The following is a 13,316-nucleotide window of genomic DNA, read 5'->3' as shown; positions in this document are numbered from 1 at the left end:
TTCACCAGCCATGTTGGCGGGCGAGATGTCTATTTCACCAGCCATGTTGGCGGGCGAGATGTCTATTTCACCAGCCATGTTGGCGGGCGAGATGTCTATTTCACCAGCCATGTTGGCGGGCGAGATGTCTATTTCACCAGCCATGTTGGCGGGCGAGATGTCTATTTCACCAGCCATGTTGGCGGGTAAAGATGTCTATTTCACCAGCCATGTTGGCGGGTAAAGATGTCTATTTCACCAGCCATGTTGGTGGGTAAAGATGTCTATTTCACCAGCCATGTTGGTGGGTAAAGATGTCTATTGTGTTTCTTGGCTATTTACATTGTTTTGTTCACAAGCTACGTTGTTTTTCAATGTTTGACTTTGCTTCAACTGCCAGTGAAGACGTCAGCTACTAGTCAGACCATCTACTCTAATATCTCACAGGTACACCGTCACTGACCACTCCAGCGGCTGGAGTACCATCGTTGCCACAGTAACCTGCAGCCCTTAAAGGGGCAGCTTAACATGTCTCATCTGCGATATTTTGGTTAAAAAAGTTAGTTAAAATGATTAGCCCTATACCACATCACTACTTACTAGTAATACATTTGTTTTTGAAACATTACAAAGCTTCTGAAACATTACAAAGCTTCTGAAACATTACAAAGCTTCTGAAACATTACAAAGCTCATTCGTTTTGTGTTGTTGTTCTAACGTAACAATATTTTGTCTGGTAATAAAACTGGAGTGGCTGCCAGACCAAAAAGTTAGTTGTAGTCCCTACCCACAGACAAAGCCTACTACAACACAGATACCATAGCACGTGATGGTGACAAAGTTGTAATTTTGGAGATCACTGCAGTGTATCCTGTTATCATACAGTGTTTGAGTTGGGACAACTTACCGTGTTTGAGTTTGGACAGCATGGACTTCTCAGCGTCCACGGAGGCACTCTTCCCCACCAGCAGGCGTTTGGCCAGGTCCTTCTTATAAAAGGCCTCGAACACATCCTTCCCGTGGATGAAGCGGAAGATGATCATGATCTTGTCTAGAATTCTCTCCATCTCCTCCTCGGTAGCTTCCTTGTTGCCCGCCCGCAATTTACAGTCCACGTACTTCGCTGTGCAGAGACAGGACACCGCCAGTTAGATAAAACATACAGGAAACACTCATCTGAACATAACTGGCGTGGGACCTCTGACTGGTGTTTTAAGCGATGGAACATTCGTTTTAAGATTCCAGGTGCCTTTAAATATCTCCTGCCCTGACTCTTTGCACACACACAGCGGTCTTGTCCTCACCGATGAGTTCAGCAGGTTTGTTGGGTCTGTTGTTGATGAAAGCTTCAAAGGCCTCCTTCATAGCGTTGATGAAGCTCTCGTTTCTGTTGAAACAGCCCTGGGCCACGTTGTCCATCTTATCCTTGAAGTCCAACAGGTCTTGAACCATGTCCTTATCCTTCTCTGGGGTGCCCACAATCTCACCACCAAAACTCTGTCAGGAGACATCTCAGTGAGACTGGAGTCAATAGAAGTGTTTCATAGTGAGAGTAGTATAAAGACAGAGAGAAGAGAGCGTACCTTGATGTAGTCTCTCCAGTGCTGCAGCAGAGTGGGGAGTCCTCCCTTCACCTTACTGAAGAGCTGGTAGAGCAGAGCCAGCTCCATCACCCGGTTACCGTCTAACAGAATACTGAGACCTGGAGGGGAGGGTCAATATCACCCGGTTACCATCTAACAGAATACTGAGACCTGGAGGGGAGGGTCAATATCACCCGGTTACCGTCTAACAGAATACTGAGACCTGGAGGAGGAGGGTCAATATCACCCGGTTACCGTCTTACAGAATACTGAGACCTGGAGGGGGAGGGTCAATATCACCCGGTTACCGTCTAACAGAATACTGAGACCTGGAGGAGGGTCAATATCACCCGGTTACCGTCTAACAGAATACTGAGACCTGGAGGGGAGGGTCAATATCACCCGGTTACCGTCTAACAGAATACTGAGACCTGGAGGGGAGGGTCAATATCACCCGGTTACCGTCTAACAGAATACTGAGACCTGGAGGAGGGTCAATATCACCCGGTTACCGTCTAACAGAATACTGAGACCTAGAGGAGGAGGGTCAATATCACCCGGTTACCGTCTTACAGAATAATGAGACCTGGAGGGGGAGGGTCAATATCACATACTGCTGATAGATACCTTTCTGTAAGATGGCCGTCATGTGTTCTCCAAGCAGCTGCTTCTCTACATTAGAGATAAGTGGCTTCCTGTTGAATACAGACAGACAGACAGACAGACAGAGATGATAAAGACAGATGGAGGGGGGGGTGAAAGAGTAAGTAAAGTGGTTCAAATCTGTGAGATGATCTAGTGTACTCTGATTGGAGCACAGGCCTGTCAGGCTAAGGGGTGTGGAGGAAGAGGCGGGTCTTACTGAGTGCTCTGGTCGAGGTAGCTGATGACACGATCGTTCTCTTCTTCCAACCGACGAGCCACATGATGCAGGTACTCCGGCACCTGGACACACACACACACGTCACGTATGACCGTCACTAGGAGAAAGCCAAGTATGCTATCTATATAGGGGCGTGGTCATAATATGGAATTAAAGCATTTGATTGACGGCTGTCACTCACATCTCGTTCCTGCATCAGCCTCTGTCCCTCTGCAGCGTACAGTCTGTTAGTCTCCATCAAAAAACGCTCCTCAAACGACTCTTTATACACCTGAGGAGAGAGACAATAGATTACACCAGGAGATCAGAGAATCTACATAGACCTGAGGAGAGAGACAATAGATTACACCAGGAGATCAGAGAATCTACATAGACCTGAGGAGAGAGACAATAGATTACACCAGGAGATCAGAGAATCTACATAGACCTGAGGAGAGAGACAATAGATTACACCAGGAGATCAGAGAATCTACATAGACCTGAGGAGAGAGACAATAGATTACACCAGGAGATCAGAGAATCTACATAGACCTGAGGAGAGAGACAATAGATTACACCAGGAGATCAGAGAATCTACATAGACCTGAGGAGAGAGACAATAGATTACACCAGGAGATCAGAGAATCTACATAGACCTGAGGAGAGAGACAATAGATTACACCAGGAGATCAGAGAATCTACATAGACCTGAGGAGAGAGACAATAGATTACACCAGGAGATCAGAGAATCTACATAGACCTGAGGAGAGAGACAATAGATTACACCAGGAGATCAGAGAATCTACATAGACCTGAGGAGAGAGACAATAGATTACACCAGGAGATCAGAGAATCTACATAGACCTGAGGAGAGAGACAATAGATTACACCAGGAGATCAGAGAATCTACATAGACCTGAGGAGAGAGACAATAGATTACACCAGGAGATCAGAGAATATACATAGACCTGAGGAGAGAGACAATAGATTACACCAGGAGATCAGAGAATCTACATAGACCTGAGGAGAGAGACAATAGATTACACCAGATCAGAGAATCTACATAGACCTGAGGAGAGAGACAATAGATTACACCAGGAGATCAGAGAATCTACATAGACCTGAGGAGAGAGACAATAGATTACACCAGGAGATCAGAGAATCTACATAGACCTGAGGAGAGAGACAATAGATTACACCAGGAGATCAGAGAATCTACATAGACCTGAGGAGAGAGACAATAGATTACACCAGGAGATCAGAGAATCTACATAGACCTGAGGAGAGAGACAATAGATTACACCAGGAGATCAGAGAATCTACATAGACCTGAGGAGAGAGACAATAGATTACACCAGGAGATCAGAGAATCTACATAGACCTGAGGAGAGAGACAATAGATTACACCAGGAGATCAGAGAATCTACATACCATCTGCCTATGGAACAATAGTTTTACACTGCTAAGAAAATGCACTCGTATGAATAGCAACAGACTGCCTTGACTTGATTGGTTCATTGACCAAATGGTAAGACAAGCCTTATGAAGCATTGACCAATCACCTGAAGATCTGAGAGCATGCCCAGTAGGCTGCGGAGAAGGCTGCGGTCCACGGTCTCTCCGTTGCGTTCACGTTCGATCTGTTCCAGGATCCCATCGACCGTGCGCTTCTGGACGGCCCCGTCGCTCACGATGTGGTTCCGGAAGAGTTCCAGCCCGGTATCCCTGTGGAACACACAGTCACGGTGGACGGTCACGGTAACGGTTACGGTAACGATGAACAGTAACGGTCTGCATCCCAGATGGCACCCTATTTCCTACATAGTGAACTCTTTTAGCCCAATGAGGACCTCGTCAAAGGTAGTGCACTACAAAGTGAATAGGGTTCCATTTCAGACACAATCTCTGTCAGAGGACAGAAAGAAACGTTCACCATCTCAGAACAGGAAAGCCGTTTACCACTGAGAATGGATGAATGTTTGTGTCTCCTAATGGCTAGTGGACGGGGCTCTTACCAGATGGAGGGGAGCAGGGAGTTCTGGAGCACGTAGGTACGATCCAGGAACAGAAAGATACTCCGGATCATGATCTGCAGTAAACCAGGTTACACATAACACACTGACATTAGACTAATCTACAACATACATTTAAGAACAGATTAAATGTCACATGATCAACACAAAGTTGAGATGATAAAGGCTGTCTGACTAACCGTCTGTCTGCAGTGGTCCTGCCAGCATCGGTTCATCCTCTTCAGGAAAGACAGGCTGTCCAGGGACTCTGTGAGGCGCTAAGGTTAAGGAACGGGCCTCAATTCAATCAAACAACAGTCAAACACTCTTTGGACGGGGCCTCGGCTCGCACCAGGTTGTGGTTAAAAACATGACAACCTTCTGATGACTACAAACGGTGTAGTTAGTTTATAGAGATCCCCATTACAGGGATGTTCATTGTTTATGTGCCATCAGTCCAAGCAGCGTGTCGCTGTGTGCAGCTAGCTGGCTGAAGAGGTCCAAAGTGCCCCCTGGGCGGCAGGTAGCCTAGCGGTTAGGAGAGTTGGGCCAGTAACCGAAAGGTCGCTGGTTCGAATCCCCGAGCAGACTAGGAGAAAAATATGTTGATGTGCCATTAAGCAAAGCACCGTAAACCGAATTGCTCCTGTAAGTATCTCTGGATAAGAGTGTCTGCTGAATGAACAACATGTCAAACGTAGTGGTACAGAGACACTACTACACAGCGGCCCGCCGAGAAGACATACAGCTGGTACAGAGACACTACTACACAGCGGCCTGCTGAGAAGACATACAGCTGGTACAGAGACACTACTACACAGCGGTCTGCTGAGAAGACATACAGCTGGTACAGAGACACTACTACACAGCAGCCTGCTGAGAAGACATACAGCTGGTACAGAGACACTACTACACAGCGGCCCGCCGAGAAGACATACAGCTGGTACAGAGACACTACTACACAGCGGCCTGCTGAGAAGACATACAGCTGGTACAGAGACACTACTACACAGCGGCCTGCTGAGAAGACATACAGCTGGTACAGAGACACTACTACACAGCGGCCTGCTGAGAAGACATACAGCTGGTACAGAGACACTACTACACAGCGGCCCGCTGAGAAGACATACAGCTGGTACAGAGACATTACTACACAGCGGTCTGCTGAGACATACAAGCTGGTACAGAGACACTACTACACAGCGGCCTGCTAAGAAGACATACAGCTGGTAGAGAGACACTACTACACAGCGGTCTGCTGAGAAGACATACAGCTGGTACAGAGACACTACTACACAGCGGCCTGCTGAGAAGACATACAGCTGGTACAGAGACACTACTACACAGGGGCCTGCTGAGAAGACATACAGCTGGTACAGAGACACTACTACACAGCGGCCCGCTGAGAAGACATACAGCTGGTACAGAGACACTACTACACAGGGGCCTGCTGAGAAGACATACAGCTGGTACAGAGACACTACTACACAGCGGTCTGCTGAGACATACAGCTGGTACAGAGACACTACTACACAGCGGCCTGCTGAGAAGACATACAGCTGGTACAGAGACACTACTACACAGCGGCCCGCTGAGAAGACATACAGCTGGTACAGAGACACTACTACACAGCGGCCTGCTGAGACATACAGCTGGTACAGAGACACTACTACACAGCGGCCTGCTGAGAAGACATACAGCTCTAACAGGAGGCTGCCAGGTTCCTTTAAGCCTCCCCAGTCACAACTAACCAGATAAACGTGTTATCAGGGAGACCCAGGCCAAGGTTATTGTGGCAATGATGGTATTCCAGCCGCTGGAGTGTTCCGTGACAGTGTGCCTGTGAGATATTTATGCAATAAGGACCGAGGGGTGGTATATGGCCAATATACCACGGCTAAGGGCTGTTCTTAAGCACAACGCATTGCAGAGTGCCCGGATACAGCCCTTAACCGTGGTATATTGGCCAAATACCACAAACCCCCCGAGGTGCCTTATTGCTATTATAAACTGGTTACCAACGTAATTCGAGCAGTAAAAATAAATGGTTTGCCATACCCGTGGTATACGATCTGATATACCACGGCTGTCAGCCAATCAGCATTCAGGGCTGGAACCAGACAGTTTATAACACAGTAGACTAGTCTGACTAGTAGCTGACGTCTTCACTGGTAGTTGAAGCAAAGTCAAACATTGAAAAACAACGTAGTTTGTGAACAAAACAATGTAAATAGCCAAGAAACACAAGATGCAGCAATACAAATCAACTATTTTTTTTTTTTTTTTAACATGTTAGAGGTGGTTATAAAACATGTTTATCTCCTCAGAGGAGACACTGTCATGCAGCATCATAAATGACAGACGTTCCTATCAAGTCAACTAGACACCCACCAAACAGGCTTTTAGAAACATCCACACACAGGCGCACCGGCAAAAATATAGGAGCACACTTTCACATGGCAAAGACACACAGAGTGTAAAGGATATTCTCTGAACTGATGTATCTGGGCCTGGACATGGTCCTCACAGACCTGACGGAGCTGCTTGTACAGTGTGGGGGAGACTTTATAGGAACACAGGTTCTCCACTGCCTGAAACAGAGGAGACAGGAATACTGAGTATGTTCACCTCTAAATCATGTAAGTCATCCTCCCTGTTTACTGGCTTAATAATAGCAAAAGTTACAAGACAGGGTTAACCAAGTCAACAGGCTGGTGAATGGTCAGAGTGACGGGGTTAACCAAGTCAACAGGCTGGTGAATGGTCAGTGACAGGGTTAACCAAGTCAACAGGCTGGTGAATGGTCAGTGTGACAGGGTTAACCAAGTCAACAGGCTGGTGACTGGTCAGAGTGACAGGGTTAACCAAGTCAACAGGCTGGTGAATGGTCAGAGTGACAGGGTTAACCAAGTCAACAGGCTGGTGAATGGTCAGAGTGACAGGGTTAACCAAGTCAACAGGCTGGTGACTGGTCAGAGTGACAGGGTTAACCAAGTCAACAGGCTGGTGAATGGTCAGAGTGACAGGGTTAACATGTCTAGCCCCGGGGTTCCGCTAGCGGAACTCCTCCCACATTCCACTGAAAAGGCAGAGCGCGAAATTCAAAAAATATTTTTTTGAAATATTTAACTTTCACACATTAACAAGTCCAATACAGCAAATGAAAGATAAACATCTTGTGAATCCAGTCAACATGTCCGATTTTAAAAAATGTTTTACAGCGAAAACACCACGTATATTTATGTTAGCTCACCACCAAATACAAAAAAGCAGAGACATTTGTTTCACAGCACAGGTAGCTTGCACAAAACCAACCAAACTAACCAAGAACCAACCAAACTAACCAAGAAACAACTTCAGATGACAGTCTTATAACATGTTATACAATAAATCTATGTTTTGTTCGAAAAATGTGCATATTTGAGGTATAAATCAGTTTTACATTGCAGCTACCATCAGAAATAGCACCGAAGCAGCCAGAGTAATTATAGCGACCAACGTGAAATACCTAAATACTCATCATAAAACATTTCTGAAAAATGCATGGTGTACAGCAAATGAAAGACAAACATCTTGTGAATCCAGCCAATATTTCCGATTTTTTAAGTGTTTTACAGCGAAAACACAATATAGCATTATATTAGCTTACTACAATAGCCTACCACACAACAGCATTGATTCATGGCAACAGTATTGATAGCGACAAAACCAGCAAAAGATATTAATTATTTCACTAACCTTCATCAGATGACAGTCCTATAACATCATATTACACAATACATATATGGTTTGTTCGAAAATGTGCATATTTAGAGCTGAAATCCGTGGTTATACATTGTGAAAACTTAGCATCTTTTTCCCAGAATGTCCGGATATATTTCTGACACTCACCTATTCTGACCAAATAACTATTCATAAACTTTACTAAAAAATACATGTTGTATAGGAAATGATAGATACACTAGTTCTTAATGCAATCGCCGTGTTAGAATTCTAAAAATAACTTCAGTACGACATGCAGCTTACGTTATAGCGAGAGAGCGCCCAAAATCTGGCCGCAAACTAATAGTAAACATGTTCGACAGATATATGAAATAACATCATAATAGGGTCCTACTTTTGATGATCTTCCATCAGAATGTTGTACATGGGGTCCTTTGTCCAGAATAATCGTTGTTTGGATTTAGAATGTCCTTTTTCCCTCTCGAATTTGCAAGCAAAACTTGCCAAGTGGCGCGAAGCTCTCCATCGTCAACAAACGCAGAGAACGGAACACGCCAAAACTCCCGAAACAAATTCAATAATCTGATTAAACTATATTGAAAAAACATACTTTACGATGATATTATCACATTTATCAAATAAAATCAAAGCCGGAGATATTAGACGTCTATAGCGAATGCTTTTCAGAAGCCAATACTGATGACCTTTAATTCCTGAACAAAGGAATTCGGGGTCATGTCATTCCAAGCTCTCTCTTTTGACCATAGAAATACCTAGAAACCCCATTTCACCTCTCACAGCCTATTGACATCTAGTGGAAGGCGTATGAAGTGCATGTATAGTCATAAATTTCAAGCAATTTATTGATTTTGATAGGGAGGCCCTGGAACAGAGCCTCGATTTCAGATTTTTCACTTTCTGACAGGAAGTTTGCTGCAAAATTAGTTCTGTTTTACTCACAGATATAATTCAAACGGTTTTAGAAACTTGAGTGTTTTCTATCCAATAGTAATAATAATATGCATATTGTACGAGCAAGAATAGAGTACGAGGCCGTTTAAAATGGGCACGATTTTTCCCCAAAGTGAAAATAGCGCCCTCTATCCTCAACAGGTTAACCAAGTCAACAGGTGGTGAATGGTCAGCACGGTGGTTGGGTATACTGACTGCTGATGTGAGCTACAGAACCTGCTGGCTGGCATGGAGCAGCGCTCCTCTCCAATACTTTGAGACCAGAGAGGCATAGTGTCCTAGGACCGATCTATGCTGCCACAGTTGGAATCGGGTAACGTCCCAAATGGCACCCTATACCATAAATAGTACACCACATAGGGAATAGGGTGTCAGTTGGCACCACCAACACAGACTGGCTGGGGCAACCAGCAGGTCACATGACAAGACAGCTGGAGTAAATGGTACACAGATACAGACACTAAAGGGCAACCAGCAGGTCACATGACAAGACAGCTGGAGTAATGGTACACAGATACAGACAGTAAAGGGCAATCAGCAGGTTACATGACAAGACAGCTGGAGTAATGGTACACAGATAGACAGTAAAGGGCAACCAGCAGGTCACATGACAAGACAGCTGGAGTAATGGTACACAGATACAGAGAGTAAAGGGCAACCAGCAGGTCACATGACAAGACAGCTGGAGTAATGGTACACAGATACAGAGAGTAAAGGGCAACCAGCAGGTCACATGGCAAGACAGCTAGAGTAATGGTACACAGATACAGACAGTAAAGGGCAACCAGCAGGTCACATGACAAGACAGCTGGAGTAATGGTACACAGACAGTAAAGGGCAACCAGCAGGTCACATGACAAGACAGCTGGAGTAATGGTGTCATACAGATGCAGACAATAAAAGTGCCCATATCGGTACATATTATTCACATGGAAACACTGGGACTTGGATATAGGCATGTCATCAAGGCCCGGTGGACACATGAACTAGGCCTATGATTTATTAAGGTAAATAAGGGCTGTAGCTCTCCACAAACGATGTGTTTCATGTCCTGAAAGTGCCACTGTGTGCATGATGTTTGATGCTTTAGGCCTGACCTGGTAGAGTTCCTCTAGGTTGTACTTGATGGAGGTGCTGTTCTGGATGGCTCCTACCGCATCCCTCAGCTTCAGCCAGGTGTCTTCAGTGTAGTTGTCCGCTAGCTTTGGCCTGTCTGGGAACACACAACACAGTTACGTCACACCAAGGCACAGCAAAATGGTTACAGACAATCAATGCAACCATGAGTTTTTTTTAAGCCTCTAGCTGGGTACCTCATTTAAATGAGAAATGTAACGTTTATTTGTAAACAAGGATAATATTGTTTGTAAACAGTTGACTATTGTTTGCATACTCAACCATATGTAAACATCTGGCAGGGACAGAGTCAACATATGTCAAAATTGTATGCAAAAAATATATATTTATTCTGCCAGAATGTCATTAGCTTGGTAAAGTTAGTTAGATGACGTAAACAGAGTTGAGCAATATTTCCAGGGTCTGGTTGCAACGGAATATTCTGTTGTTTACATGCCATGGCTATCAATTGCTTCAAATATGTCACAAGCTAACTTGGTCTAGAAACTTCCTAGGCTACCCAGCTGGCCATCATGGACAACTTTCAAATATGACGTTTAGTTACGCTGCCATTTATGGGGAGTTACACGTTACATAACTAGAGTTAACTAGTTAGCCAATTACTAACCGATAGTTGATAGTCAGTCAAAACGGCTAAATAACGTTTAGCTAGTTAGCACGGTTAGCTAGCCAGCTAACGTTAACTAGCTATTCAGCACGCGTTACCTTTGAAATTTTTTATAACTAATTTCTTGGAGGCACCAGTTTTGTTGGAGGCCAGGCCAGAAATCTTCGTCACTCCGTTGTTGTTGTGCTCCGTCAGAGCAGAGAAGTTTGCTTTCTTGTCCTGTCGTATGTCTTCTGCCATTATTAGATTAATGCAGAGGGCCGTTGTTGTGAAGAGTTGTTAGCTAACGTTAGCCTGTCAGCGGCACTTCTACTCGTCCTCTCAAACGAGCCTAAAGTTGGATTATACAACTCTGACCCTGTTTCTTAAATCATTTACGATTCACCACTTAGTCCGATCCCTCACTTGAGCAAAAGTAGATACCTAGCCCAAAGCCATAAATCTCAGGGAAACTTTTGGATGAACCGAACAACTGAAAATTAGATTTCGTTCAAATAAGCTAACGCGTTAGCTAGTTTAGTTAGCGAAAAAAACAATTTAGTATAAGAGCTGCGTCCCTCCCTGGCCCGTATTAAAATGATGCAAATATTAAATGTTATATATTTCAGACTTCCATGTGTGAAACAAATTAAAAGCTATATTTAATCTCAAATTATCCATCGTTATGCTACCGCTGGAGATGTGGCGCTAGCCACATAGCAAACATAACAAAATGGCTTTCTACCCCCCCTCCTTGACAAGTGCATCTTGGGAGATTCGCATTCTTCCCATGTGATGTTTGAAACTTAAACATTATTTTGACTTCTTTTTTTTTAACAAGAGTTCATCTTTAAAGGGTCCCAATTACATTTCCTATTCAATTACTTCAGTGAAAATCATCGACTTTTGTCGATTTTGCATGATGTAAAAGCATTTTAGCTACAAGCAATAACACATAAAACTCTTATTCAAATGATGTAGACTCAAGGCAAAAAAAATGTGTTTCCAACTGTGATGGTGGAATATAAATTGGTGCAGGATTGGTGCATCGTGATTTTATCAGTTTACCCTGTTCTAAAAATTAACTAGATTAAAAGGTATGATAGAGTAGAGTATTCTACATTTAGTTGCTAATTTTAAACATGTTTAAACGGTTTCATTTTCTTGGACAGACGAGAAAGGTGTATTTACAGCCCGCAATTCGGGGCATTCCTGCATCTTTAGGAACCCCTCTTTATACTTCTATTGGTAAATGTTTAATCGCATAGACAATCAGAGGTAATCTAGAATATCAAAAGTGTCATGCAAACATGAAGATGGCGTGCTCTTGAGGGGGGGTGTTCATGCAGGAAACAATGGTATGCTTGTGTGTGTGGGGGGGGGGGGGGCGTTCATGCAGCTATTAATGGTATGCTCAACGGGGACCTTCATGCAGTAACCAATGGGATACTCAAAGGGTGGGGGGGGGTGTTCATGCAGGTATTAATATGATGCTCGACGGTGTAATTTCATGCAGTAACCAATGGAATGCCCTGAATTGCGGGCCGCAATCACACACTATTGGAACAGACCAAGCATATTTTTGTAGGCCCTGGTACTCCACCAAGGTTCGAAGGACAAAGCCTATGGGGCAAATGAATGGAGTTTTTGTAGGGTGTTTGGATAAACTGTGAAAATGAGGTCTGTGGTAAAACACAGGCTTATGAGATCTTGTACATTTTGTTCAATTTGATCATTTTCATCATGCAGGTATTAATATGATGCTCGACGGTGTAATTTCATGCAGTAACCAATGGAATGCCCTGAATTGCGGGCCGCAATCACACACTATTGGAACAGACCAAGCATATTTTTGTAGGCCCTGGTACTCCACCAAGGTTCGAAGGACAAAGCCTATGGGGCAAATGAATGGAGTTTTTGTAGGGTGTTTGGATAAACTGTGAAAATGAGGTCTGTGGTAAAACACAGGCTTATGAGATCTTGTACATTTTGTTCAATTTGATCATTTTCATCAGCTAATGTCACTTTTTGTGAATTTTGAAGCATTTGTGTAATCAAAAGCACATAAAGCTCATAAAGGCTTTATAATTCATAAAGGTCATGTTAACTGACTGATATTATCTCACAAAACGAATAAGATCTCCTAAACCTGTGTTAACCTCAGACCTTATTTTCGGGAATGGCTGAAGGAACCATAGGTAACAAATTTCCGTTTTTTTTAGGACTACAAGCTGGCAGGCTCTTTAGCCCCCAATCTGGTTTTAATGTCTGGGAGAATCTCAATAGCATACTCACGAGGAGGATGGTGGGAGGGAGCTATAGAAGGATGGGCTCATTGTAATGTCTGGAGCGGAGTAATAGAACGGCATAAAACACATGGAAACTCGATGTTTGACTCCGTTCCATAAACTCCATTCCAGCTATTACAATGAGCTCACCCTTCTATAGCTCCTCCCACCAAC

At 44.1% G+C, this 13,316-nt stretch overlaps 1 protein-coding gene across 5 annotated transcripts in view; it reads right to left on the bottom strand.

Annotated features, from left to right (window-relative positions):
• The window catches only part of cul4a (cullin 4A), a 35,357-nt gene extending 23,726 nt beyond the window's left edge, over nucleotides 1-11,631 (bottom strand). For 4 of the 5 annotated variants that reach the window (XM_071330883.1, XM_071330887.1, XM_071330885.1 and 1 more), the window contains exons 1-12: nucleotides 10,974-11,631; nucleotides 10,229-10,344; nucleotides 6,924-7,027; nucleotides 4,637-4,706; nucleotides 4,440-4,513; nucleotides 3,987-4,149; nucleotides 2,627-2,716; nucleotides 2,425-2,507; nucleotides 2,190-2,257; nucleotides 1,563-1,681; nucleotides 1,284-1,476; nucleotides 887-1,102 (exon numbers count right to left, since the gene is read on the bottom strand). In XM_071330883.1, coding sequence (XP_071186984.1) covers nucleotides 887-1,102; nucleotides 1,284-1,476; nucleotides 1,563-1,681; nucleotides 2,190-2,257; nucleotides 2,425-2,507; nucleotides 2,627-2,716; nucleotides 3,987-4,149; nucleotides 4,440-4,513; nucleotides 4,637-4,706; nucleotides 6,924-7,027; nucleotides 10,229-10,344; nucleotides 10,974-11,115 — 1,438 coding nt within the window. In that variant the 5' untranslated portion in view covers nucleotides 11,116-11,631. Of the gene's footprint in view, nucleotides 1-886; nucleotides 1,103-1,283; nucleotides 1,477-1,562; nucleotides 1,682-2,012; nucleotides 2,096-2,189; nucleotides 2,258-2,424; nucleotides 2,508-2,626; nucleotides 2,717-3,986; nucleotides 4,150-4,439; nucleotides 4,514-4,636; nucleotides 4,707-6,923; nucleotides 7,028-10,228; nucleotides 10,345-10,973 lie in introns of those variants that run through there. The other variant, XM_071330888.1, reaches the window with a different exon arrangement.
• Nucleotides 11,632-13,316: the final 1,685 nt, after the last annotated feature.

This window comes from Salvelinus alpinus, chromosome 10 (genome assembly GCF_045679555.1).
Source record: "Salvelinus alpinus chromosome 10, SLU_Salpinus.1, whole genome shotgun sequence".
Taxonomy (NCBI): domain Eukaryota; kingdom Metazoa; phylum Chordata; class Actinopteri; order Salmoniformes; family Salmonidae; genus Salvelinus; species Salvelinus alpinus.
Note: the sequence above shows the minus strand (reverse complement) of the source record. Positions and strands in the feature narration are given on the sequence as shown.